The 27984-nt window shown below is 53.4% G+C and overlaps 3 protein-coding genes across 4 annotated transcripts; 2 read left to right on the forward strand and 1 right to left on the reverse strand.

Annotated features, from left to right (window-relative positions):
- The first annotated feature begins 778 nt into the window (after positions 1 to 778).
- On the forward strand, positions 779 to 3419 carry ANTKMT (adenine nucleotide translocase lysine methyltransferase). Its single transcript, XM_065851103.2, is given in 6 exon segments — positions 779 to 868; positions 870 to 1067; positions 1152 to 1256; positions 1636 to 1776; positions 2302 to 2352; positions 2931 to 3419. Coding segments are annotated over 6 exon segments (759 nt in total). The 5' UTR covers positions 779 to 793; the 3' UTR covers positions 3120 to 3419.
- CCDC78 (coiled-coil domain containing 78) lies at positions 3319 to 27934 on the reverse strand. 2 transcript variants are annotated; one of them, XM_071815293.1, is made up of 14 exons: positions 27054 to 27934; positions 17020 to 17148; positions 16722 to 16808; positions 16279 to 16458; positions 12906 to 13079; positions 12005 to 12093; positions 11324 to 11402; positions 10759 to 10884; positions 9497 to 9708; positions 8743 to 8914; positions 8056 to 8099; positions 6328 to 6394; positions 4834 to 4934; positions 3319 to 4180 (listed from the first exon to the last, which is right to left on the reverse strand). In XM_071815293.1, exons 1-14 carry the CDS (start codon positions 27129 to 27131, stop codon positions 4054 to 4056), a joined length of 1665 nt encoding a protein of 554 aa, XP_071671394.1. In that variant the 5' UTR covers positions 27132 to 27934; the 3' UTR covers positions 3319 to 4053. The 2 variants fall into 2 exon arrangements, with proteins under 2 accessions (XP_071671394.1, XP_071671395.1); XM_071815294.1 differs by lacking the exon at positions 10759 to 10884.
- Positions 24027 to 27090, forward strand: IGFALS (insulin like growth factor binding protein acid labile subunit). Its single transcript, XM_065851101.2, has 2 exons — positions 24027 to 24068; positions 24666 to 27090. Exons 1-2 carry the CDS (start codon positions 24053 to 24055, stop codon positions 26477 to 26479), a joined length of 1830 nt encoding a protein of 609 aa, XP_065707173.2. The 5' UTR covers positions 24027 to 24052; the 3' UTR covers positions 26480 to 27090.
- Positions 27935 to 27984: the final 50 nt, after the last annotated feature.

Raw genomic sequence — 27984 nt, forward strand, 5'->3', positions numbered from 1 at the left:
TTTTTATTAATCGCGGGTGGGTGGGGGCCTGGCTGTGCCCCCCACTCCCCCGGGCCCTGCACCCCCCTCCTGCTTCCCACACACTGGAATTTTCCCACAGTCGCTGCTCCCTCACAGCAGGAAACCCACCACCCTCGCTCTGTGGCACGCACAGATGCAAACAACCGTAAGCAACTGTGCACAGCCACACACAACGGCACAGAATTGTGAACAATTGTGCACAGCTGCGCACAACTGCACACTATTGTGAACAGCTGTGCACAGCCACACACAACTGTGCGCACGAGTGCACACAACCATGCTCAGCTGGGCACAGTTGCACGCGACCATGCACAGCCATGCACAGCTGTTCACAACTGCACACAGCCACACACAACTGTGTGTAGCTATGCACAACCACATGCAGCCATGTACAACTGCACACAAGTGTGCACGACCATGCACAGCCCCACGGTCATGCATAACCACACACACAACCTTGCACAACAGCACACAGCCCTGCAGTCGTGCACAACTGCATGCAGCCATTCACAGCTTCACACAGCCATGCATAACTGCGCATGACCATACACAACCATGCACGACCATACACAACCACACACAGCCCTGCACAGCTGCACACAACCATTCACAACTTCACAGCACCGTGCTCATCCGTGCACAGCCGTGCACAACTGCACAAAGCCGTGCACAACCCCCCGCAGCCGCGCACAACCGCACGGCACCGCGCACGGCCGTTCCCCGCCGCAGCAGCCGGTGCCGCTCCCTCCAGCCCCGCAAAGAGCCGCCGGGGATGGGGGGAAGCAGCCCTCCCGGTGCCTGCAGCCCCGAGGCCGGCCCGCGGCGGGGCGGGGAGCGGCGGCGGCGGAAGGCGGGCGGCGGGGCCACCCCTTCCGGCAGCCATGGAGCCGGGGGAGCCGGAGGAGCCGGTGTGGGGGCAGGCGGAGCGGGGGGCACTGGGCGGGTGGGAGCTACTGGAGCTGGCGGTGGCCAGCGGGGTGGCGGCCTGGGCCACCTGGGCCACCCTGCTGATGCCCGGCTTCCGACGGGTCCCTCTGCGGCTCCAGGTACCGCTGTTGCCCCACTCCCCCGCCCAGTCCTCGGGGATTCCCCCCCGACGCTCCGGTTCTGACCGGCCCCCTCTCCCCCAGGTGCCCTACGTGCCCTCCAGTCCCCAGCAAGTGGCGAACACGCTGGCTCTGCTACGAGGACGCTCGGGGAAGACAGTGGATCTGGGATCAGGAGATGGACGACTTGTAAGGCGGGGCTGGGAGGGTTTGGGGCTGCCCTAGGATGGGCAAAGGGCAGGGAGGGTGCCTAGGAGCCCCCTACCTGGCTGCTGCCCCACTCCTGGCTGTGGTTCTAGATGGCCCTCCTGGCTTTGGTCCTGGACCATCCTAGATGGTCCAAAGTGGCCCTAGACAGTCTTAGATGGACCTAGAAGACATCACATGTAGTGAGCAGGGTGGGAACAACCACTCAAGGAAGAAAGCAGCCTTTGCAATTGGAAGGTGTCAAGTTCCAACATCACCCTGCCCAGCAGCTGGCAGGAGGGAGGGAGTGGAGCTGGGCAACAGCCCCTGTCCCACAAACTCAGCACCGAGGTTCACTTTAGTTGCAACTCTCTCTCTCCAGGTGGTAGAGGCTTATAAGCAAGGGCTCAGACCAGCTGTTGGCTATGAGCTCAACCCCTGGCTGTGGCATCTCTCCAACTACCGGGCCTGGAAGGCTGGGTACCGCGGGAAGGTTTGCTTCCTGAAGAAAGATCTGTGGAAGGTAACAGCATCCTGAGGGTCTGGCTGTGCTCAGCGCTGGCCATAGCTAGGGCAGGGCCAAGGCTTGGGCTGCATCTGGATGTCTGCTCCTTCCCTGACCCATGCTGCTCCTAGGAGGTGGAAAAAGCACCGTCCTTTCCAGGGAAATGCCAGCTGCTTGTGCAGGCAGCAGCGCTCCTCAGAGCAGCTTTGAAAAGAGGGCTTAGGTGCTCCTGGTACAGGGTGGCCTTCAGAGATGTGCTGCTAAAGCTGGCGTCAGGTTCCTGCAGCCTGACTGGAGAAAACCCAACAGTGAACACGGTTCTGGGATGATGCTGGAAGCAGGCATTTTGCATGAGGCGGCGCTGCTTTCACACCCAGCTCCCGGTCACACCAACACATCCTGTCCCACACGTTGTGGGACATCTTTGCTTCCTCCGAGGTTCAGAAGATCACCTGAAAAGTGTCTGGCCACTTGAACAGCTCCCCCTGCTGCTCCCCCTCTGCCTTTTACTTCTTTCATTCTCACTTTTTTTCTCTTTTTAAGGTGAATCTTTCCGATTGCTACAATGTGATTGTGTTTCTGGCCCCCAGCGTGGTAAGTCAGTCTCTTGCAACCTGTCTTGTTCTGAGCAAGCTCAAGGGAGGGTTTTTCCAGAAAAAAGAGACAATCTGGGACAGTGGCAAAGATTCTTTAAAATATAAGGCCAAGTGGGCATCACTGTGAATGAGCAGTTTGGTGCTCAGCACCACTGGAATTTATAGAATTATAGAAGTATTTATGTTGGGAAAGACCTTTAAGGTCATCATGTCCAACTGTTAACCCAACACTACCAAATACACCACTAAACTATGTCCCTAAGCACCACATCTATGAGTCCTTTAAACACGTCCAGGGATGGTGACTCCACCACTTCCCTGGGCAGCCTGTTCCAATGCCTGACAACCCTTTTGATGAATAAATTTTTCCTAATATCCAAGCTAAACCTCCCATGGCACAACTTGAGGCCATTTCCCCTCATCCTATCACTGGTTATTTTGTTCTAGTCCCAACCATATGCAGGGCTAGTACTAGCCCTGTGACTTGGAAGGGTCTTTGGTTGATGCCACCTGCTTGGGACCCCACTACATGACTTTTCTAAGGCCATCTGGCTGTCTCTCTCTCTCTCTCCCCAGAAACCTCCCTTAGCTGCCAAGCTCCTTGCAGAACTCCCTGATGAAGCCCGGGTGGTAGCTGGACGGTTCCCTTTCCCCTCCTGGACCCCTACCACCACCCATGGGCAGGGGCTGGACCAAGTCTGGGCTTATGACATGAAGGAGGTGCGGCAAGCAGTGCAGAGCCACGCAGAGGGAAGCCCAGTGTAACAGCAGCTGGTTAAGCCTGATGTTAAAGAGTCAGCAGTGGTAAGGGTCAGAGCCTCCCCAGCCCTCGGGCTCAGCTCAGGACAACAGCAAGAAGGATGCTTGGCCAGGCTTTTTCCTGGGGACATGCAGTGTGGTGGTCCATCCAAAGAGTGGGCAGTTTGGGGAAAGCAAGGGAAGGCAAAAATCAGACGGAGAAATCTTGGAATTATCACAGGATTTAAGGGCTAAATCTCCAGTGCCTCTTTCTGCACATTTGCTACTTTAGTTAATTTTTCAAAATAAACGTTCAGACGGCTCTTCCTTTGAGAGTTTTGCTTTGCCTTTGAGTCGCAGGGTGCTCCTGGAGCCAGAGCAGATGTGGCTCCTGGCCTCAGACTTTGCTCCACTGTCCCTTTGAAGGTGGCTCAGGAGGAATTTGTCCAGATCACCTCCTGCTGAACAATCAGCTTGGCCCTGCTCACCTTATATAACATTTCCACTCAAACACAGGGGGGGGGGGAAAAAAAAGGTTTTCCCACATTTAAAAAGCAGCTGTCTACCTTCTTAGAGCAAAGTCTAGCTTGAATCAGCCCTGGCCTTATCTCTTAGAAGCTGAGAAAGGAGCAAAGGCAGCAACGGGAACTTGTCCCTGCAGCCTAACAGTAAAAAGATGCCTGGGAACATGACCCTATGTCTTGAGGCGTGATGTGCTTGGGGAACAGCAGAATTCCTACAGGCGAAGGGTCAGAGGATAGATGAGACGCAGTTGTCTCATCCCATTTTAGTACTGTTAATTTGAGACCGAGAACACCCACGTGGTTTCCCTCACTGTGCCTCCCAGCTCTCAGACAGGGACAGATACTTGCTCTGGCCAGCCCACACAACAGAAAGCTCCTTCCTTTTGAATCCTGCTCTTTCCTCTGATCATGGTGCTTCTGAGAGCCACAGGGAAGAGCTACGGTTTGTGGCTGACGGTCCTTCTGGCTCTGGGCAGGGAGTGAGTATTGGCGGCCCCAGCACTGAGCACGTGTGACACCTCGCTGCCATCGAGCTTCCTCAGCCGAAGGATCTCCTGCTTGTACCTGCAATGGGGAAGCAGCACCATTACTGCCTGCATGATCGCAATCCCACGGATAAGTCACACACATGAATGATAAATTTAAATGTACACTTTGCCTTGTGTTTTCTGCATGCTAAAGACACGCAGTGACAGTTAATCCAGACCAGCCAGACCAGGCACTGAGCCAGGCTGGGATCTGAGCCCCTGCAGTTATAAAATCACAGCATTTTCCCAAGGAAGAGGTGTTTGTTGGCTCTGCCAGGTAACAGTACCAGCAACAAGCCCGCTAGTCTGACCCAAGTTCACAGCTGAGCTGGCTGGCAAGTTATGGCAAGCGCAGTTGAGCCACTGATCAGGGGCTGCTGGAGGCTTTGGATTTTAGGCAACCGCTCTTAGCTTCCTCCAAAGAATGGGTGAGCACACTGGGAAGGAGGTGTACGGCTGGGCAGGCCAGACACTGTTCTTCCTGCCCTGCAGAACGTGGCATGGTGGCAGCTGCCCGCACAGCTGGACGTGCTATGGAACATCAGCTGTGCCAGCAGAACTGGGGGAAAGCAGCCACGAGGTCAGGTGATGGCAGCGTGGCAGGCACAGCAACGTCACTGCCAGTTAGCCTGGGAGATAAACTCTGAGAATAAAGCAGAGAACACGTGAAGTGGGATGCTGCCATCTCACCTTGCAAGATGCTTATCAATGTATTCCTGCAGCTCCGACACCTGCTCCTCTGCCACCACTGCCCGAGTCAGCAGCTGGCTCCTCTCCCGCTCCAAATCCTCCTGGAGGAGCAAGGAAACGTGGAGAAAACAGGGAACTCTGTGAGATGGGGGTGAAGTTGCTCAGTCCCTCTGCCAGGTGAGACCAACCACTTTGCCATCACTCAGCTCTAACACCGCTCAGTGTGTGACTACAGAAGCAACCCAAAACTGACGTGCTCAGGGAAAGTAGCCTGGTGATGACAGCACAGTGTTCTGCAGGTACCACCACTCCGGGGGCATTGGCTGGGCAGACCAAGCAGCCTTCCTTGGCCAGAGCACAGGGGCCAGGGCCACCCCAAGACAGGCAGGAACCCCTGCCTACCAAGCCATCATTTACTCCCCAGAGGCCTCACAGACAACTGGCAGAGCAGTCGCTAGACTTGGCACTGGGACATAGCGAGCTTTCTCACCTTTCCACCGGTGGTTTGTTGTGAAGGGAAATGACCTTCCATTTTAGCTAAAAAAAACCCCACTTGTTTTTTGCATAGCGTCACTGGGCAGTAGATCCTCATCCTACCCACATTAACTGCACAGTCCCTGTGTCACTAGGAAGATCTGAGGTGCTTGACTGAGCTCAGCCCCGAGATGCACAGCAGAGCCAGGAGCAGGACCTGCTCCCAGTGCAGCACTCTCATATCTCAGTCACCACATCTCCCTTCTTTTGGCCACAAAGATACACACAATTTCGGTGTTTAGCTTTACGTGATCAGAGAAGGGTGGAGCAGTTCCTCAGGATGGAGGAAGGCATGACATGGAAGCCAGCTGGTAGCACATCTACAGCCTTGTCTGCCACAGAAAGCTGAACCTCTGCTCTGTTTGCAAAGCCCTTTCCCTGTGGGCGGCAGTTGGCGTGGTGGGGATCCCAGCACCAACCCCTCTCTCCAGTGCTGCCATCGCTGCCAGGCAGCAAACCCCACCTCAGCCAAGCCCACACCCAGCGAGCACCACCACGGTTTCATGGGACTGCAGTGTGGATGGAGAGAGCTGACCTCCCTGCTCTGGGACACCCTGTTCCACAGCGCAGTGCAAACATCCTTGCACCCAGAGGGAAGCAGGCTGGGAAGCTGATTCAGATTCAAAGTAGACTTGAAGGAGGTTAAATATGGACTTAGTTTGTTATACAGATACCTCAATCCTTGTCCTGAAACCAGGGAGGCATCAATAAGGCCCAGCAATGAGCAGCCATAAGGACTGCTCTCCTTCTTTTAGCAGCAGGGAAAGTACAGCCCCAATAGATCACTGGCCAGGGACTTGCTAGTGTCACTTGGTGGGATGAGGCCAAAACCACAACAAGGCTCTGTAGAAAGCTTCCCCAGCTCCAGCCTGGAGCAGTGTATTGGCCCCAGGTCAGTAGAGCTTTGACATATGGGTAAGGGTTAAGCTTTTATTCAGATGCACTGTTCCAGTGCTCTACCTGGGTGGTGTGTGCGAACTCTTGGAGCTGCTTCCTGACCTCTGCCCAGCCCTCCTCATCCAGCTGCCTAGGAGAGAAAAGCAGATTTTGATCATGCCCAGACATTCAAATCCAGCCCATCTGCAGGTCACACAGCTCTGTTCAGGGGCTGGGCATAAGTTGTGTCCATCAGACCATAAACCCCAGAGCTCTGAACTCTCCCAATGCCCCAAACTTCAGGGTATGCGGTGCCATCCCCGTGCCCATGCATGAGAGTCACAGCCCTTCTGCCAGCCCGGGATTCCCCGCTGCACCGGCTGAGTTTGTTCCAAATTCACATCAACACCCACACATCAGAGGACTCCGTGCAGAAGGAGTCCTGAACCTGACACTGCAGGACTGAATTTGATTGTAATAGAGAGTGATCAATGCCAAATGCTGGGGTTTTTCATGTTTCAGAGCACAAACCCACCCGTTCCGGTCGCTGAGCGCGATAGGTGAGCTGTCTGTGCAGCCCAGCCGTGGGAAAGTTCTTCCTATTCTGTCCCAGTCTGAATAAGCAAAATACAGGTCACATCTGATGCTCGGGGAATTTGGGTTGTATGAAGGGAGGAATGCATTGTACTCAAGAGCTGCTCCGCTGTGGCTGCCAGAGTTCCCTCTGGTGGCTGCAACCTCCCAGCCCAGGCACACGGGAAACCGCGGCCGAGATTTCATGGGAGCAGAAGCAAAGAGAACAATAAACAGTGAAGCCACACAGCTGATAAAGATGAGAAGCAGCAGGAGCTATAGCTGAAGTGCTGCACTAACACCAGGCCTCCTGTCTCTAGCTAGAGGAACAAGATAACAGCATGGATAAACCCATCAGCACACAGAAAACAAGTATTTGAAGTGTGCAGAGTCTCTTGGCAGCTAAAAAAATAAAACCTTAACAACAAAATGAATCACTAAAATTCAGGTTTTGGGCTTTCTGTGCTTGCTCCTGTGACGAGTCTGCCAAAATTAATGCATCTATGCAAGAACTACTACTTTTTTTTCAGTGTGGAAAACATGGCAGGGCCTGGCTAAGGCTCAAGCTTTTCTCTAAGACACTCCTCTGGAGCCCAGTGGCTCAGGCATTGACTGACTCCTCAGTCCTGGCATCCAGTTAATGAACTACCTGAGGTGTTTTCTAGGCCACCACATTTTAAAAGGATGAAAAAGCTCTGATTTCCCCTACACTTTGGTCCACCTCTCCGCAGCTATAGTTGATAGAGTTTCAACAGAATAATGGGACAGGGGGAAGAGACACATAAAAATTGAGCAAATAAAGTGCATGTCAGGAAGCCATGAAGGTATCAGTACAGAGTCACCTAAGGGTTCCAGCCCAGCTTCTGTGTTGGGAAAGAGGAGAAACAAGACCTTCCCAAACGGGTGGTGGTTCACTTGCCTTTCTCAGGTTGTGCTCCACCAAAGCACTCAGGCGTATGCTGAACTTCAGCTTCTAAGGAGATCAGCGAGACTAAAAACATGATTAAATCAAACATGTGCTTAAGAGCTTTCTTGGATCAAGGCCCAAGTGACCAACTCATTTCACCGCAGGAAACGCTGCACTGAGACGACAGCTGGCTTTTCTTCTCGGATGAGTCCCTATGAGCTCGCTTTCTCCCTATTTATTACTGTCTCCAAGTAAAGCAGAAAAGACCCCTCAATCCACACAGTAAGGATTATTCATAATTACGACTATCCTGAGAAACGAACAGCACTTACTGCTCAGGGGACAGTAGAAGACCAGGGGTTTCTTTCAGTCTTTTCTGAAGGCAAAGGAAGAACAGTATTTCTGTAAGCATTAAACATCGCAATCTCACCACAGTCTCTGCCACTTTCTTCAACAGTAGCACAAAGTATCCCAGCACTCTAACAGCCACCAGTGCCCTGGCAATGAAACTGTGTGCAGGACAGTCTTAAGGTTCAGCTTTCCCATCCTCTGAATTTTTAAATGAATGTATCTTGGGCAAATCAAGAGACGTCTCTGCCCAGGCAGAACCAGTGAGAGGATGTGGAGCTGACCGGCAATTTTCTGAGTGTGGTCTCCTGCTCCCTCAGCTTTTTGAGCTGAGGCAAAGGCATTCAAGAACAGAAAGCCCCATCCTATCCTCCCTTACTTGCTGCTGCATTTAGCAGTGAGTCTGCTGGTCTGGTGGCTTTCCCATAACATCTGCTATTCCTCATCCCTCCCAGAGCTCAAAGACCCCAATCTAACTGCAACTCACACCTGTGCAGGATGGTTGAAATGATGAGGGGACTGCTTGGACATCCCGTCTCTTCCCAAAATGAGAACAGACACAAAAAATCTCCAGGGAATGCCTGAGGAAGGGGCTGAATCTATCATTTCTGAGACTTTCCCCACCACCCCCCAGTTTCACCCCCACAGAAAGCCAGCAGCCCAGCCACCACCTTCTGCAATTCATGCAGCTGCATCTCCAGTTTTGCTTTATCCTCCCGCAGCCGGTTTAGCTCCTGGGTTGTGTTTGTCAGCAGCTCTGGGTCTGTGATGGCAAAGTGCAGCTCGGCAGGGCCACAGTCCATAGCACTGCTTCCCAAGGACCGGATCTGCTCTCGCTGGAGCCTGTAATGTGCCAGAGAGGTTAGTCCCTGGTAGCTTTCGTCAGGTAACAGCACTGAATGTTGCTGCGACTGATGGAGGTACTGGTTTCTGGCCACCTGCAAAGGATAAGTGGGAGAGCCCAGTGGTACGCACAACATTCCTGGGAGCGTTTTTGAGGGGAGCTCATCCTAGAGCTATTTGTGGCTTTTATGACACAAGAATTTCTACTGCTTCCCACAGCCCAAGCTGCTGAGAGAGCAGAGCTGAGAGGACTGCAGAGACAGCCTGGGAGGCAGGAGTTATTTGTGGTACCTCTGCATTTCTACATCATCCAGCATGGAATCAATCTTTCACTCTAAATTTTACACAGGAGAAATGTATGTGCAAAGCAGCTCCCGAGTGTCCAGAGCACTCTGATGTGTAGCTGGAAACTCCTTGCTCCTGGCTTGTCAAGAGCAGGGAGATAAACATGCATTCCAGATCCTCTGCTCTGCTTGGGACCCCCCTCTCGGCCAGGGGGCTGGGTGCTACGGGGCACTTCCACACAGTCCTTTGCAAGAACCTGAAGAGACAGAGGTAGCCCAGAACCTGGCTTTGCCCTACCTGTAAGCAATCAGCAGGTTCTCATGCTTCTTGACCAAGTTCTTCATGCGTTTCTTGTAGCCACGTGCCGCTCCAGCTAGCTGCTCTTCCCGAGACTTGTAGGAAGCCCTGATGTCCTTCAGCATGTTGTCCACAAAACGTTTCATGTGAACATGATCACCTAGGGCTTTGCTAGGCCCTGTTACATTGCTGGATTTGCTGTCCACATAGTCCTTTAAACATACAGAGAAAGAAATTGAGGTGATCAAGTAATTCTCAAAGGCATGTAATCTGTTTCCTACAAAGAATGTCCTGGCATATTTGTGGTAAAGGCAGAGAGAATAGGGAATATCTTACATTTTCTAAAAGAAGGAAAGTCTAATTAACTTCCATCATACCGTTTCCAGACAAGGATGGCATCTGTACTGTATCAGTGACCCACCCAGGGAAACATGAATCGACATCGGGAGTTACCATCTCTAGTCCCGTATTCTTTTCACCACGTCCCGCTCCCTCTGCTAGCTAGGAGATGCTTCAACATTGCTCTGTTAGAAATTAAACTATTCTTAATAGCAAAAATTGCTTTGCTTAGTCTCCTGATCACCATACCATGTTCTTTGGCACCAGCCTTCTACCAGCACAGAAGCTCTTGCCAAAACCTGCTTACTGCTACCCAAGGAGGCAGAAAAAATCCCCTACATCTCACTGCTCAGTATAATCAGGTATCCATGCCTGCACCTGCCTTGTCCAGAGCCCTCACCATGCTCTGGGGGCCCTGCTTGCACCAAAGGTGCTTGTTCCCAGAGCAGGTCCCAGGCACCCGTGTTACACAGCTCTGTAGCAGACCATGGGGTCTGGCAGAGCTCCCTGCAGGGACAGCAGCAGAGTCACCATGGAGGCGGTGACAAAGACAGCCAGAAGTGGCATCGCCTGGCCTGCCAAGGGAAGTTGTCAGTGCAATGGAGATTAGAAGCCAACTGGAAGGCAGCCATTGTAAATAAGAGTATCTTTCAATCCAAGTAATCTGATCAAGAAAGAAAGTCTCAACGGAAACTCACAGACCCTTTAGTGTGGCCATACAAGAAATCTGGATGAGGAGGGGGGCTGGTATCTCCTCCCTCTGAGCCCCCTTCCAGCTACAAGCATGGCTCCCCAAGCCCCACTGCCTGCTCTGCTCCACTGCCCACCAAGGCAGGGAAACAGTAGCAGCCTGCAAGAAGTAGGCAGTGAGCATGGAGAGAGCTCCCCAGGCCAGGAGAGCCCCTGGGGCTGGGGGTACCCACCGCCACGTCCTTGAGGTACTGCGTGAGTCGGGAGCGATATTCTTCATTCAGCTCCTTCAGCCGGAGCTGCAGCTGGGAGTTCTCCGCCTCCACCTCTTGGAGCTGGCTCTGGGAGGTGAGCAGCACCTGGGCACAGCAAACACACGCACTGCAGCTCCATAAGAGATGGGGGACTTCATTTCCAGATATTCAGCTTGACTAGAGCTGGAAAGGTCCTGGGTTTTCACAGAAGCCCACTGGAAATGTTTATAGTCCCTACTCCCCTGCTACCTTCTGTCATTTGCAATCCACACCCTGGTGATTTTACCACCTTTCTAAATATCAGTGAACAAAATTCCTCCCACCACCTGTGGCAAGCAGCACCTTCCACCATGTGCATCACACTCCTGGAGAAGGAAACTTCACCTTGGTGTGACAAAGTCCCTGGAGAGGGAGACATGTCAGAGTACCTCCATACGACACATCCACCCCCTGCTAGCTCCAGGAGAGGTGGATGGCACCCAGGATGAGTGGAGTAGCAGGGGCAGCCCTGGGTCCTGGGGGCTGGAAGGGAGCGTGCCCTCACCGCTGACTGCTCCGCCAGCTTCTGCTGCGTGTCCCCAATCGCTCCCTTCGCCTCCTGCAGCTCCTTCCCCATCATGATCCTGGGCACACAGAAAGAAAGCGTATTTGTGTTAAACCCCCAAACTCCTCTATGGCTCCAATACAGCCAGCTTGGAGAAAGAAATCACTATGAAGTGACAGAAATGTCACAGGGGCAGCTGCCAGCCCCCCGATGTGTGCCAACCAGCAGCCCCAGAGCTCTCACAACCAAAGGTGAATGTCCTCCCCAGTAGGAGGATCTCGTTCTGCAGTATCTCTGCTGCGGCAGCCTTTGCTGGGACACCAACCCAAATCCAGCCTGTTGATGGAAGAACTGCTGGGGGGGTACAGGCTGGGGCTGGATTCACCTCTGGGCTGTCACACATTTGTTGTGTGCCACAGAAGGTGAATTTTCAGAGGCGTGTAGGCAAGTCAGGTACCTAAACACCACTGACTTCTAAGCACACAGCTGATCCTCTTAGGAGCCTTGAGAATATCAGGTTTTTCTTCCAGGTCTCACTTATTTCAAGGATGAACCATCTTTTCCCACCCTGTACCCCACCAAGGCAGGCTGCCTCCTCTCCTGTGCCCAAGGATCAAATTCAGCTGTAATGAGCTCCACAAATGCCCAGCCAAATAGAAGGACATGCTCTCAAACACTCACACTCTCTCTTCCAGCTTCTGCTGCTGCAAATCGTAGGTTTCCTTCAGTTTCTCAAGCTCCACTTTTATGTGATCCTGGTTTCCAAGCAACTGAGGGACAAAGGAAGAGGAAGATTAGACAGAGGGCTGAGCTAAGCAGAGGGATTCACGAGTGGGGAACAAGTGAGGAGAGCCTCCGGCTGAGCACAAGGACAGCTGACCAGTGACATACTGTGGGAATGACAGGTTTAACTGGAAGTGACCAGTGCCCTGTAGCACACCAGAAGCAGCGTGTGCTCTGGATACAGGGCACGTGGAGGTGCACACATGTTGTTCCCCCGAGGGAGAGTCTCAGTCCGAGTGTCAGAGTGTCAGCAGTAGCTGGTGGCAGAGCCCAAGCCGGTATCGCATGGGCTGCAGATGGGAAGGAGGCAGGGAGCACCTCAGTGCTCTCAGTTTTGGGAGCTATATTTCTCAAGTATCAGCAAGAAGAAAATAAGCATGTGTCCTTGTGTCCTCTGTACTTCTTGGCTTTTAAACTCCTGCCTCTGTTCACCCAGGGGCACGGACTGAGGAAACCACAGCTGCCCTCTCTCAGGTTTTGCCTGCACAAGAGCTGGAGTTATTCTAGTCTCATTTTTCAACTGCAAAGATTAAAGAAAATTTAAAATAAATCAAGGCACCAGCTGATCCACGAAATTCAAGTCAGCACCAAGAGGTGTCAGCCACACTTGGAATAAATTCCCCACTCTGCTTTCGCAAAGATTCAGGAGCAGACCCCCTCCCCACGTTTCTCTCCAGCTTTTGTTGCTTGTGTTTGGAGGTAACTACATCATCTGGCCAGTTTTAGTAAGAGACAAAAGAAGGTGCCTGTTAGATCCCTGTTCTCCAAGGAGCCAGCAACAGGGCAGAGAGGTCCTTACCTTCACCTTCTGAGCTGAGAGATGACGCACCATTCCTCGCACTCTTTGCAGCTCAGCAGAGGATTCATCGGCCAGGGTGGGGGAGTGGTGCTGGTTGCTCTCTGTGCAGGGAAGGGTGCTCCTGGCATTGGCCAGGTTGAGCAGCTCTAGGCTGAGCTCTTCCTTCTTCATGACCTGCCGGGTCAAACAAGAAGGAAAGAGCTTCTGAAATCCTGCCTTTTCAGCTCTACATGCTGTCTATTCAGCACATACCCACTGCTCTTGCTGTGTACACAAGGCGGGCACCCACATCCCCTCCTAAAAGCAAGTTTCATTTTTAGTTCTCTCTCATATGTCCAAAGATATCAGTGATTTTCTAATTCCCATGGAAATCATAGAATCATTTCGGTTGGAAAAGATCTTTAAGATCAAGTCCAACTGTTAAAAATGCAGAGTGAGTATCATCGCAATGCATCATCATTCACATGTAATCTTGCTCCCTCTGCCCATCTCACTCTCTCATTTAGATACAGATCCCGGTGCCAGTCCAGCCCTGGGCACGGCTCCGTCACCATCTCTGCGTCCTGACCTCCAGCCTCCCTCCTCACTCCAACCCTGTACCCTCCGCACAGCTCCCCAACACTTCAGGCATGTCTTTCCCCATACAATGGCTTTGAACAGTGCTGGACTCCATAATGTAGGAGAAGGGCCAGATCTCCATCCATCTAGGCTGACGCCACCCAGATAATTCCAGTTGTGTTTGAACGCATCCCTCCAGCAGCAGCCAGCCCACAGCATGGTGTAGGCAGCAAGATTCAAAGCAGTGCTGGTGTGAATGTGACACATTTCCAAAAGATAAAGAGGATCTGAATGAGAAAGACTCCGTTACAGGTGATCTGGAAGGAACACTGGGGGAATTCATGTCTCACGGGAGGGTTTCTATGTAGATAACAAAGCTTTGATGGGGTTTATGACTGGGGACAAGCTTGAGTAATTGTTACCATGGCAGTGAATCAGGAGGATGGGAGGCAGAGGTCATCTGAGTCATCTGTGGAGAGAATAGCTTATCAAAAGATAGCACAGGGTGGGCTGAGGGAGAGAGGAGAGGAGAAAAGAGGCTGACAAAGAGGTGAGATATACAGCTGTGAAAACTGACAGCTACGCAGAGACAGGCTGCTTGTTCTCCAACCAAAACCGATCCATCTGCAGCTGTCAGCCCTGACAATTTGATCAGAGGGGGTCACACAAGCACAGAAGTACCAGCTTAACGAAAGAAAGAGGCAGTTCCAGGTTTGTTATGGGTTTCACTGCCTCCCCTGTGCTCCCAAGCCTGGCCCAGCTCCAGGGAAAACCCCGGCATGGAACTGGTTCACAGGCACTTGGGTTCCCTCCGATGGCCTCACTTCCTACCACTGATGCAGACGACGTAAACCCGCCGAACAAAAGAGGAGGAGGAAACAGAGAGTCGAGTCGAGGAAAGGTCAGAGTCTCGCAAAGGAAGAATTTACAGCAAGTTAGAAAACAGGCACAAAGTGCCTGACTGGCATCTTCTGGAAGGCACTTCCCCAGGGACGTGCAAGGCCAGCTCTGCCGTGCTCCTTCGCTGGGGACAGACACAGGGAGATGTGTGAATTGAGCCGGACAATGGGGGCCACGACAATTCAGCAGCTCTAACTGTTCCCGGACAAGGGACCGTGAATGAGCTCGCCGAGTTGCTTCTGCGCCAAGCAGCCATGACAACATATTGGCAAGGTCACAAGTAGCACTTGTAATTGGGAATGTGTAAAAGGTTCATTGTCTCCCCCGAAGAGCGCTGGGGAAGGGGAGGGGGCAGAACCACAGGCTGCTTTTCCCATTTCCTTTGGGAAAGTCCACACTGGGAAAATAATGAGCAAGAGGCCCATGCCGTGACAAGTCCCAGCCTGCCAAGTTGGAGCCTCTTTTGCTTCAGGCAAGGATACTCAGTAGTTGGAGCCAAGAAACTGGGGTAAAATCCTCAGCCTATGAATTACAACATAACATTTCACCTTTGACTTCTGGACCCTGCTCCACTATTTCTTCAGGATTCTATCCGGACACATAAATGAATCCATGTGCTTTCACTCTCTGAGACACCCATGTACAAACAGGGTGTTATTACCACCAACCTGTTAAACCCATCATTTAGAGATGTCAGCCACCTGAAAATCCCATTTTTGACTAACAAATTGCAACCCCTTGGGGACAAGAAGCAAGGAGAATTGCTGAATGCCAAGCTGTTCCTCCGCAGCCGGGCAGCGCCGTGTCTCAGCAGCGCGCTGTCTTGCCGACAATCGGCTGCACGAGCTCTGCCTCGTGCTCTGGCAGGACGACGGGGGGGTTCACACCCCTGCAAGCAGCTGAGCTTGCCTCCTCCTAAGAAATTTCCATTTTTCAGCTTACAGGAGACACATGATAGCTTCACAACAGTCACTAACTCACATATTTGCAACAAGATGATCACAAACTCCTATCCTCCTCTACTGGAGCTCTACAGAGGCTTACCATAAAGTCAGACTGGACACTGCCTAAACCAATATGCCTGGTCCCAGTCCCACATCTTGCCCTCACAGCTCTGCACAGGGCTGGCATGGTAAACCAGGTCATTTGGCTGAACCAGTGAAACTATCTGCCAGGGGAGGGAGGCTGGAGGATGTCAGTCATCCGATCCAATTCAAAAAGAAGAAGAAATGGGAGGGGGGAGAGGGAGGGAAGAGAGGAAGGTCTATTGAAGTAGCTATTCTTGCCAAAGAAATACACAAATCTGGCCCCAAAAGACTTTAGTTAATCATCACTAAGCTAAGAGTCACCAGGAAATTCGCTGTACTTTAAGGGACAATCAGCAGCTTGCTTACATTTAGTGTTTTATAAACTTGCCGACCTGAAAAATTCCAGGCCTCTTCCTACTACCATAAGAAATGAGAAAAACTACAATCAGTTCACGTGCAGCCTGCACAAGCCATGCAGAAAAAAGGGAAACAAAGCGTGCTGGCAGTCAAGAGGGACCTGCAGCATGCACTCAGACCAGCCCTGCAGTGACCTCTTCGTTACTGGTGGTGATGGGGATCTGGGAAGGCATGAAAAGAAAAAGACTTCGACAGCGGGGTGCCTGAAGAGTACAGCACACGGGTCAGCACTGTCCCTGCTGAACAGAGCAGGTTCTGCAAGCCCTGCTAGAAGGTGACCATGTTACATGAAATCCCTGGGCCCTGAAAACAAAACCATGCCCAAGCAACGCCATCTCACAGTTGACAAACCTTACTGGACCCAAGTTGTGACATGGATATGCAACCCCAAGCCAGCCAAGCTGGCTGTAGATCACGTCATGGTGAGAGGGAGTCGAGAACACCAAAGCAAAGACTACAACCTGTCTTACCTCCTGCTCCAGTTCCTTGCCTAGGGCCAGGTAATTGCTTTTCAAAATGATGTACTCATCCGACAGCTCCTTCCAACTGCTCTCCAGAGTGTGCAGGCGCTCCTGTAAGGCATCCCGCTCCCCAGTGACTTTCTCACTGCAGAGCTCCAGCTCCACCACACGGTTCTCCAGGGCCAGGATCTGCAGAGGGGAGGCAGCAGAATTAGACTGTGGCAGAGACCAGCAGCATTCGCAGGGCATTTATTTGACTGAACAGGTTCTGATATGCTATGACTTAGAGAGAGATGAGTTTCACGGTATTTGGGGTGTTGGAGGGGAATTAATTTATCTGGTAAAGCCATGAGCGTGCACCAAGCAAAGCAAAGACTGATGAACAATGAACTGTGGTTCTGGATAAAGGCATTGTCAGAGATGAAGCAATTCTACTTCAGACTTTTGGATACCATATTTTTCAGTTTGAAGTTCTCCGTCTGATACTGCTCCTTCATTTTGTTTGTCTCGATCTGGAGATCAACAAGGTCTTTGGAAATCTAGGAGAGAGAAAAGACATTTTAAAGGCCATGGACTAATTCTGAGACCAACATACTGTTTCAACAGGTCACACTAGAGAATGTGACCTCAGAACATACACCCCTTAGAAAGAGACCACAACACTTCCCACCAGATTTTCCACTGCAGACCTACTGGCCTCATGTAGCTTCACAGCTCAGTTCTCTCCAACTCCTCAAGTATGTGTTTTACCTTCAGTTTTTCCTTTTCGCTGAAGACCATTCCGGCTGACAAATCTGTTTTGGAGCCAGCCGGTTTCCCCATCCTCTCCTGCAGGTCTCCAAGCCCGTACAGCCTCTCATTCCCATCTTGCAGCTGCACCTAGAGACACACGACAGCTCCAGCAGCTGGTACCAGCCAGCAGAGGCCTCCTCTCACCCATGCTATTATCCCACCACAGTGCTGGCAGAAGGGAAGAACGCAGCATAACCAGCTTTTCAGAGCCTGAACAGATTGTACATGGGATTTTCAGCTGCCATTTTCCTCCTGCAATTAGGATTTGCTTTGCAGAGCACTGGTTCCATGACCCAGGAAGGGGTTGCAGACCTTCATACTTACATTTTTGTGAGCAAGGTGCTGCACATGCTCTGTCAGAATACTTACCTTCTCCTTCTCTGCAACACTTGCAAAATCCATGTGCTCAAAGGTCAGAATCTTTGCATGGTATCAGTCCAGGAGCAACCAAAGAGCAAAGGAAGGATCTCTGTGGGAGCAACTTTTCCCTTGAGGTAGGGCACAAGCAAAGTTGCTAACAACTTTGGTTACTAGCAGGTGCAGCACCCACCTTAAGGTGGAGCCAATTATTAAGGCCACCCCAGGAAAAAAAAATGATGCTTGTCAGGAGGTTTCCATATTTCTAAGGCAGCACACAGCAGATACTGAAACAAGCAGCTTAGCAGACACCCCCAGTGAAGGGATATTGCCAGCTAGGAGGTGCCACTCTATATTACAGACCATTCCCCAAACCCTGCTGTAGGGATGGCCTTCATCTCTATTGCAGGGATCTTTTGAGAATTTCAGATCAGATTAATCAATTAATTAATCCATTAATCCAAACATCTGCTGCAAGACCCTCCAATAACATCTAACACCAACTTTCCTCAGGGCAATTTTCTCTTGACATCTACAGTCCTTGTGTTTCCTGTGTCCAAAAAGTAAGAGGATCTTTGAGCTATGACCAAGCTGCAGCTGGTGACAGGAACAGCTTTCCCCAATATATCACTTCACATCAGAGATGCTATATGGAAAACTATAACTTACAAAGCAAAGCATGACCGAAACAAACTGATTAGCCCAGACAGTGCTACATCTGGATTGTGCTGGTCTACACGCTGCTGCTGACTCCAAACAGCGGCCATCCAGGCCTGGACAGGACAACTCCCAAGTGTGTGCAAAGCTACAAGTACTTGAACAGAATCTCTGATGTAAGAGAGAGGGTAATGGAGAGTGTGAGGCATGGTGGATAACGCTGGAAGACCTTGGTGAGCAGCAGACATAGGGTAAAATGAATGCCAGTTTTTAATCTCATCACTTTGGTCTTATTATTGCTGCTATTTTTGTAGAGTGGGTGAGTTTAGGTAGAACTTGTCTCTTACAGAAGAAAAGCTTTGACAATATAATGTTCAAAAAGACCAGAGCTCTGAATAATTTCCTAATATCTGTCAAAGCTAAGAGGGTGAAAAATGGAGAGGGGCCATCCTGATAGCAGTTCTGTGCTGAGCAGAGTTTATCAACTCCTCACCTAGTCCAGTTCTTGGAGAAGATCCTGTAGCTTCTCAACATGGATTTTATGAACAGCCATGGAAGTGAGACCCAGAGGATGAGCTCTTTTGGGGCTCAGAGCAAGGAGAAGCTAATGAAACATGCAATTAAGTTTTATCTTTCTGCAAAAGAATTTAACAGACCTGAAGTAATTTTATTAAGGTAATGAAAGTGCTGATAAGAATTCACAGTCTCTGCACACCCACTGCCAAGCAGAAAGTCAAATTCCCACACCGCCTACAGAGCTGAGGGGCTCAGAAGTCTTCAGCGGGTGCTGTGGCACATGAAGGAGCTGAGGCGCAGCTCTGCAGGCACACACCATCTCCCACTGACTCTCAGCCCCACACAGCATCTCAGGACGGGCATTTGCAGGGACGTGCACAGGCTGGCTCATGCCGCTACCCAAGACAGCCCCGGCATCAGCAGTGGCGTGCCCAGGACCCCGAGACTCCTAATTCACAGGGGAAAACAGCCCACCCCAGCTCGTCAGCAAAGCTGGGAGCTCCCTGAGCTGCAGGGGTGCCCGTTTCACCTGGCAGATAGCAATATAGGACTAATTAACATATAGAGTATTATTTTATGCTCCTGCAGTGCCTGGGAGACCCAGGCAAAAATCACTTTTGTGGCAGGTGCTGTACCAGCACCAGAAAAAACAATTGCCACTTTTCCCATGGTTTGGAAACATGAAGCAAATTTTATCCTGGCCAACACCACAAATAGCAAAATTGGGTAGAGAGGAATGAGGTTTTTAGGGTGTTATTGCAGCCCCACATCTCCATCACTGCTCCAGAGCAAAACCAAAGTGTATATTTCACAACAGCATCTCAAGAGCAAACCGCCTGAAGATTTCAAGCACACACCCACCAGACTGATGCCCGCTGTTTATTTTCCCCTCTCCACCAGCACCAGCCAGACCTGCCAGCCCCTGGCAGGGACAACCACCCAGCTCTGCCCGTGCCCGTGTCCCCGTGGTGAGCCGGGAGAGGAGTGCAGGGCACAGCCACCACTGCCACGGCTCCTGGGGCTTCAGCAGGGCCCGGCGGTAACACAGCCACTGGCTCCATCTGGCTTCCAGCACCAGCAAAGCGAATTTGTATTCGCTACCGGCTCTAGCGGACACTCCCTGGGCGGTGCCGCGGGAGCATCCCCCGCTGGACCCGCACGCCCGGGGAGCCTGGAGGCCGCAGCCGGTGCGGGGAGCTGCCGAGGGCCGAGCCCTGCGTGGCCCATCCTGGGGCAGCACCGGCCGCCGGGGTGATGACCCCGGGGTGACGCTCTGCCGCCGAAGGAGAGGGCGGAGCGGAGCGCAGAGCAGCAAGGTCGCCCCCACGGTTGCGGTGTTGGCAGCCGGTGCCCCGGGCCGAGCCCAGTCAAGTACGGCCGCGTTTCGTTTCCAGGGCAACGGGCGCGGCCCCTTCCGAAGGAGGGCGGCGGGGCGGCAACGCCCCCTGGCGGCGGGAGGCCGCGCGGTGCCCGGCCGTGCTATTCCCGGTCCAGCCCCGCCCCGCCGGGCTCCTCCGGGCACCCCGGACGAGGCACAGTTCTTCCTCACATCCAGCCTAAATCCACTCTCTTCCAGTTTAAAACCGTCACCCCTTCTTTTGTCACTACAGGTCCCAGTGAAAAGCCTCTCTCCATCGTTTTTATAAGCCCCTTCATATATTGAAAGGCTTCAGAAAGGTTTTCTCCGGGCTGAACAACCCCGACTGTCCCAGCCTTTCTCCACAGGAGAGCGTCTTCCAGCCCAATGACCATTTCTGTGGTCCCCTCTGGACCCGCTGTGACAGGTCCAGGTCTGCCTTGTGCTGTGTCCCCAGAGCTGGCTGTGTGCTCCGGGGGGGCTCACGAGAAGGGGGTCAATCATCCCCCCACCTGCTGAACATGCTACTTGTTATGCAACCCAGGAAATGATGGGTTTGTTGGGCTGCAATTGCCCGGTGACAACTCATGTTCCATTTATCACTCCCCAGCATCTCCAGGTGCTTCCCCACAGGGGAGGCTGGACCTGGGCAGGCGGGAGAGCCAGGCAGCAGGCAGCACGGGGGGTCACGGCCATGCAACCTCAGGCAGGAGGAAGGGGTGCAGCCCCTCTGCCACACTCCCACCCTATCCCACCAGCTGGATGCCCTAAGGACCAGGCCGCTCCTCCTTTGCCCACTGCTGGGACAGGCTCTCCTGTCCTTCCCTGTCCCCGTGTGTCTCTAATGCCCTGTTCCCAGGGATTCTCTTTTCACCCTAAAACTCAGGGTTTAGGAAATTTCCCATCTGTGCCTCCGATGATGACACCCCTGAGTCACAGCTTGGGGATGTCCTTGCCTCCCCCAGTCCAACCAGCCTGGCCAGGCTGGTGGAGGTGACACGGTTTCACGTGGCCACATGGAACACCTGCATGGTAATTAGCATCCCCAGGAGCCGCTGTCACATCAGCCGCCTTTCCCAGCTCCAGCACGAACCTGCTGCAGCCGTGGCAGGGCGTGAGCCGGTGCTTGGAGATGCTGATGGGGACCTTTGCCAGCAGCTGCCAAAACCTCTTGTCAGCACTGTCAGATCCCCATCTTGAGCAACACAGCATGTTTTGTGTGAAAAATGATGTAACACTATTGATGGGGACCAGGATGACCGGAAATGCGGTCAGCCAGTGAGCACCGGGCAAATCCCATCTCTGCCAGGAGGGTTTCTCTGGGAGTGGGAGGGAGCTTGGTCCCTGCAGGTGTCCCCAAGACAGCGGCACAAGCTCTGGGATGCCAATGTCACCTGTCCTGGCTCCCTCCAGTGGCAGCGCCGGGGCTTGCACGTTTTTGGTTTGGGATGAGGAGCAGCAGCACTGGTTGCCCTGGCAACGCAAGATGCTCTCTACCAGGCAGGGACAATATTTGGCAACATTTGCTAAAAATACTTCCTAACTCAGCTGTGAAAGCACCTCCCGTGTCACATCCCTGCTCCTCCCCAGGGCTCAAGCTGGGTCAGGGCTGTCCCTGCTGGTACCCAGAGCTGGCCCTGGGCCACTTGCTGTGGGTGGGGGGATGGACCAGGGAGCTCCGACAGACCTGGCAGGCCCACTAGCATCAGTCCCTCCCCAGCTCAGCCAGCTGGAGTATCTGGGAACAGAACATGGAGCCAGGGACAGTTGGTGGCATTTTTACCCACAAGAATGGATGGGGTGGAGAAACCCTGGGGAGAGACCTGTGGGCATGGGAGCGCTTCTGGGGAAGGTAATGATTCCTTAGAGTTTAAATAGGTTTAAAAGTTTTTTTTAAAATGATTTTACTGCTTTTCCTCTAATACCATTACAACCTTCTCCATGGCAACCAGGTGGAGTGGCTCAGACTTTGGTCCCAGTTGGGAAGATTAACTGCTGGAGCTGAAATGATGGGGGGATCAGTTGGGGCAGGTCAGTGCTGACCAAGGCCATGGTGGGAGGAAGACACCCATGGTGAGGACCCTATGGGGGTTGCCATACCACATCACCCTGTGCAGGCACGACGTGCTGGTGTGCAGGATGGGCTCACGGTGATGCTGGTGGGACCAACTGTGCCACAGGGGCTGAGCATCCCCTGCCATGGGTGGTGGTGGGACACGTCTGGAGGAGCTGACCTCATGGAGGTTTAAAGGTGAAGATGGGTCAGGCTCTTGCCTGCACCACAGCCATATTGGGAAAGGAATTTGCTTATTTACCCTCTTTATTTTCTCTTTGCAGCTCTGATATTTTTGCAGAAAAAGAGTTGTTGGAGGCAGGGATAAACCTGCTCCCAGCCACAGGCAGGGCTCGTTTAAATTTCCCAAAGAAGTTTTGTGGGTTTTGGCTGGCTGGTCTGTGCTGGTTCAGCTCTTTTTAGCTTCCACATTGATTACACCTTGTGTCAATATGTGCTTAGCGCTTATGAGTGGGTGAGTGTATCTCCATCTCTCATTTCTCCCTTCTGATCTATAATTTCCCAGAAGAGATGATTAAAAATAGAGGGGGAGGAGAGCACCTCTCAGGGCCATAAAGAAAGGGAGAAACCAGTGCTTGTGGGAAAGTTGAGTTGCAAGATTGGAGCCTGGCTGCCTCCCACCAGTGCCTCTTCCCATGAGCACGAACCTGCTTCGGCTGGTGAGAATGTTGCTTAAAACTGCTCAGGTTAGGTGAATAGCTGAGCTGTGCCCTGGGGAGACGCCAGGCTCCTGTGGGGATGGGTGAGGTGGAAGCATGGTGGGGATGCCCGTGGCGTAGGGCTGGTGACAGAGAGCATCCCTGTTCTATCACCACCTCAGAGACAGGCACGGGGAAAACTGCGGGTGGGAAGAGGTTCAGTAGCAGCAGAAGATACCTGTTCCTGGATCCATGGATGTGAATGATGCCAAGGAGGAATGGGGATACCAGGGCATTGGGAAGGGTTGGCCACAGCTTTTCCATCCAGCAGCCACTGGCCCTCACAGCTCCTCTCACTGGGGCAGAAGTGACTTTTTAAAAAATTTCCTCTTTCCTGGAAACTGGTAAAAGATTCTGCAAAAGCCATGTTGGACACTGGTGGGGAAATAACCTGGGACACAGAATGAGGTCACCAGCCTCCCTGAGGTGGTTTTGATGAGCTGCCAGGCAGAGAGAGCGATCCACCAGCCCCAGAGGATGATCTGCTATCGTCCCACCACATGTGGGGCTGGCAGAGGAGCTGAGAGGTCTTGGCAGCCATCGCCTCCCCAGTGGTACCTGGGCTTTGCTCTTTGCTTCCCCTGTGGCACAAAAGCAATAAGCTGAGAGGTGCTGCACCTTCAACAGCATCTCCACCCATGAGGCAGATATACCTGCAGCAGGGGTCTGTGGGTTCAGCCACACAGAGAAGAACTTTTTCCCATTTTCCGACACATCTCCTACTTTCACCATCATAAAACCTTGGGTGTTTCAGCCCACATCCCAGTCAGGCTAATCCTCCCAGTCTCCTGTGCAACATGGATGCTGTGAGCCCGTGTATATTTTTTTCAGGTCCCAATGCTGGGGCTTAGCCCAGTGCATCCCCAGCAGGGTGGGTGTTGTTGCCCAGGACCCTTCAGGAGCCCAGGACACAGCCATGGGGCATACCGTGGAGCTGCCCCCTCCATCCCTGAGTGTTCACTGCCCACCAGATCCATCTCCAGCAGGACTGTCCTCATCCAGAACCACTGTCCCCACTACAGCCTGTCCTCCTCAGCCTCTCATTTCACCCCTTGCTTCTGAAGCTGCAATAAAGGCAGTTACAGACTGGGGAGAAAAGCAAGGAGCCCATCCCAGGTCACGCTTGCCCTGACTGCACCATTCTAGGGAGCTCAGCCCCTGTCCCATCACCCCAGCCACACTGTTCTGGGGGCTCAGCTCATATCCCATCCCAGCACCAGTGGGGTTAAGCCCAGCCAGGCAGGCGGCTGGACGGGCTTCAAGGTGGTTGCTCCATCTATCCCTGCGCAGTCAGCGGGACCGGAGAGCAGAGAGGCAGTGCTGCCCGCCACCATGAGCGCAGGCAAAGGTAAGGCCAGGGGGGTCCCCACTCTCTCCCAGTCCAGGGGGGACAGGTGGGGCTGGGGGGGAGACTCTACAACTCTGTGGGGGCCTCGCACTCAAGTCACCCTGAACTTTTCTCTCCTCTCTGCTGCTAATAAGGTATTTTGGGAGCTCCCGTAGCATCTCAGGTCACAAACCTGGACAGGGGTGCAGGGAGGGACAGGGGCTGCAGCACCAAGACCCCTCAGCTCTAAGGAAAAGCAAATTAAAGGGGGGCAGGTGGGGAGGAAGGAGAGGGGGCCGGGGGTGTTGAAACTGGCCTTTCCCCAGGGGAAGGGAATACAGAGGGAGGAATTTCAGGGGTCCATGCATCTGAGGGGGCTGAGCTGTGGCAGGAGTGGGTGGACAGTCCCATGCCCTCTCCCAAAGGCAGATCCAGCCTCTGAAACCTTCTGCAGCTGCCCAGCATGTGTGACGGGCTGAGACTGAACCCTCCATCCACCCACCCACACCCCTCTTGGCAGCACAGGCAGCCAGGAGGGTCTGGGGGGCTCCTGGAGGGGTCCCATGGGGCATCCATCACCCCACACTGACAGTGCACCCTTTCCTCTGCACTCCACAGCGGGCATCACTCTCCTGCTCCCTCTGGCTCTGCTGCTGGCCTCTGCCTCCCAGCCCCCCGGGGGAGACACACCAAAGGACCAGGGGGACGTAGACCCCCCGCGCTGCCCCAGCCCTTGTGCCTGCAGCTTGGATGACTACAGTGAAGAGCTCAATGTCTTCTGCAGTGCCCGCAACCTGACGCGTCTGCCTGAGGATGTGCCCCCCAACGCCAAAGCCCTTTGGCTGGATGGCAATAACTTCACCCTGCTGCCGGCCGCTGCCTTCAGGAACGTCTCGGCTCTGGACTTTCTGGACCTGCAGAGTAGCCAGCTGGCCGCTGTGGAGCAGCATGCCTTCCACGGGCTGCGGAGCCTCTACCATCTCCACCTTGAACGCAACCGCCTCAAGCACTTGGCTCCCCACACCTTCCTGCACACCCAGAACCTCGTCTCGCTCAGCCTCAATAACAACTACTTCAGTAAGGTGGAGGAAGGATTGTTTGCTGGGCTTTCCAACCTCTGGTATCTGAACCTGGGCTGGAACTCACTCGTGGTCCTGCCTGACAAGGTCTTCCATGACTTGCCCAACCTCAGGGAGTTGATCTTGGCTGGGAACAAACTCGCCTACCTCCAGCACCAGCTCTTCTGCAGCCTTACTGAGCTGAAGGAGCTGGACCTAAGCGGGAATGCACTCAAGGGCATCAAAATCAACATCTTCGTCAAGCTGCAGAAGCTACAGAAGCTGTACCTGAACCACAACCAGATCAATGCCATTGCGCCCCGTGCCTTCATGGGCATGAAGTCCCTCCGGTGGTTGGATCTCTCCCACAACCGGCTCATCTCACTGTTTGAGGACACATTTCTGGGCCTCCTGAGCCTGCATGTCCTACGCTTATCCACCAACTCCATCACCAGCCTGAGGCCCAGGACTTTCAAAGACCTCCAGTTCCTGGAGGAACTGCAGCTAGGGCACAACAGGATCCGGGGCCTGGTGGAAAGGACCTTCGATGGTCTGGGTCAGCTGGAGGTCCTCAGTCTCAACAACAACCAGTTACAAGACATTAGGGCTGGGGCATTCCTGGGGCTATACAATGTGGCGGTGATGCACTTGTCTGCGAACTGCATCAAGGTTCTTCCTGACTACGTCTTCAAGGGGGTCACCAAGTTGCATAGCCTCCACCTGGAGCAGAGCTGCCTTGGCAGGATCCGGGTGAACACTTTCTCCGGCCTGTCCAGCCTGCGGCGACTCTTTTTGCAGCACAACGCCATCTCTGTCATTGAAGACCAAAGCTTCAGTGAACTGCACGAGCTCCTGGAGCTTGACCTCAAGCACAATAGGCTGAGCCACCTCTCGTCCCAGCTCTTTCTGGGTCTGAGCAACCTGGAGTACCTCTTCCTCTCCTCCAACCAGCTCCTGGAGATCTCCCAGGACACCTTCAGCCCACTCCAGAGACTCTTCTGGCTCGACCTCTCTCATAATCAGCTGGAGACGCTGGACAACACCATCATCTCACCTCTGGCCAACCTGCGGTACCTCAGCCTGAGGAACAACTCGCTGGAGACCTTCTCAGTGGGCTTCCTCTGTGCCTCTTTCGCCCTGGAGCAGCTGTGGCTGGGGGGCAACAACTGGCACTGCAACTGCTCGCTGAAGGGCCTGCGGGACTTCTCCCTGCAGCACCCTGTGGTGGTCCCACGCTTTGTGCAGTCTGTGGCTGAGGGGGATGATGCCCATGTCCCCATCTACACCTACAACAACCTCACCTGCCTTCACCCCCCAGCCGTGGCAGGCCTGGACCTCCGTGACACCACCGAGGACAGCTTTGCTCACTGTTGACGTGCGCTGGCCCTTCCCAAGGGACACGCCACTTCCTGGCCATAGCCCCTCACCTGCCACCTCCCTGGCCTTGTCCCCAGCTCGCCAGGGCAGCAGCAGGAGCTCTGGCTCCATGGCCACCCCAGGTTAGCCCAGCGTCACCACCACCTCCGGCTGCCCATCTTGGTGCTGCCACAGCAAGGAGAGCTGTGCCCGGGCAACACTGGGTGGGCACCAGCTCCCCAGGCTTAAAACTGAAACATTTCAGTTCTTTATCATTTAAATAGCAGCCCCTGGGTCAGTGCAGCCGCTCCGGGCTCCTGTCAGGAGGACAAGCATTTCTGAGCCTCCGGGAGGGGGGAAAGCTGCACCCTCAGCCTGGAGCCCTCCCCATGGTGAGGGACATCCCTGCTGGGGCCAGGACTCATCAGTGGGACAAAGTAAAGCATCTTCCTGCCACAGAGCAGCTGGGAAATCCTAAAAGGTCCCCCTGAGCTCCTCAGTAGGTCTAGGGAAGGGAGCAGATGACTTGCTTTACTCATTCCTTGCACTGGCAGGAGTAGGCAGGACGCAGAAAGCTGCACACGTCACTTACCTGATAAATCGTAGCAGACAAATAAACCTTTGGAGCTATCGCAACCCATCTTGTAAGTATGTTTTTTCCAAAGCACATGCTGCACCCGTCTGGGCTTTCTTATCAGAGCCCCTCAGGGCTGGCAGACGCAGGGTGAGGAGTCACGGGCTCGCCAGGGAGCTGGAGGAGTTTGCAGCAAGTTTTCTGCAAGCCCTGGGTGGGTGGCACGTGCCCAGGGAGGGAGTGAGAGGTGTCCGGCCATCCCACAGAAGCCAACAGCCCGGTCAGACTCCAGCCCCGCTGCTCAGCTCTCCAAATCCCAGATAAGTGACCAAAGGTCAAACAAAAGTTTCCAGGAAAGTTGCACACGGGGAAACCTGGTCAGGTCCGAGTCCTCGCTGCGGGCACAGCACAAATGGGGACAGATGCTCCTTCTGCTCACCTCCAAACGATGGCTGCCAGCCATAATCCAGTTTGGTTTGTAGAAATCTGAGATTTCCCCTTTCCTCTCCAGAACAGCACTGCAAGAGCAAGTCCTGAGCCTGGAGAGGGTACCCAGGCAGGAGGGGCTCAGAGTCCAGGAAGGAGGGAAATTAGACGAAGGATACCATCTTCATTTGCTTTCCCAGCTTAACTCCAGCCTGCAAGAAGAGGATAGGTCCTGCAGGAGCGGCAGCTCTGGGGCCATTGAAGGAGGTTCAGGGGAACAGGACACCTGGAGCAATGAGGCAGGAGCCACCCAGGGACACGGAGGAGCCCCGTGTGTGGTCGGGCTGTGGAGAACAGCTGTGGTAAAGCATCCCGCAAAGGACAGCCAGGGCTTCCTTTCAGCAAGACAAGGGACTGGCAGGATCTTGAAGCAGGGTGGAAGCAGGAAAGATTTAGCGAAACTCCAGCAAGGAAGTGGGGGAAAAGCAGGAAATACCTGGATGTATGTGAAGTGCTCCTAACA

Source organism: Patagioenas fasciata, chromosome 15, assembly GCF_037038585.1.
Source record: "Patagioenas fasciata isolate bPatFas1 chromosome 15, bPatFas1.hap1, whole genome shotgun sequence".
Taxonomy (NCBI): domain Eukaryota; kingdom Metazoa; phylum Chordata; class Aves; order Columbiformes; family Columbidae; genus Patagioenas; species Patagioenas fasciata.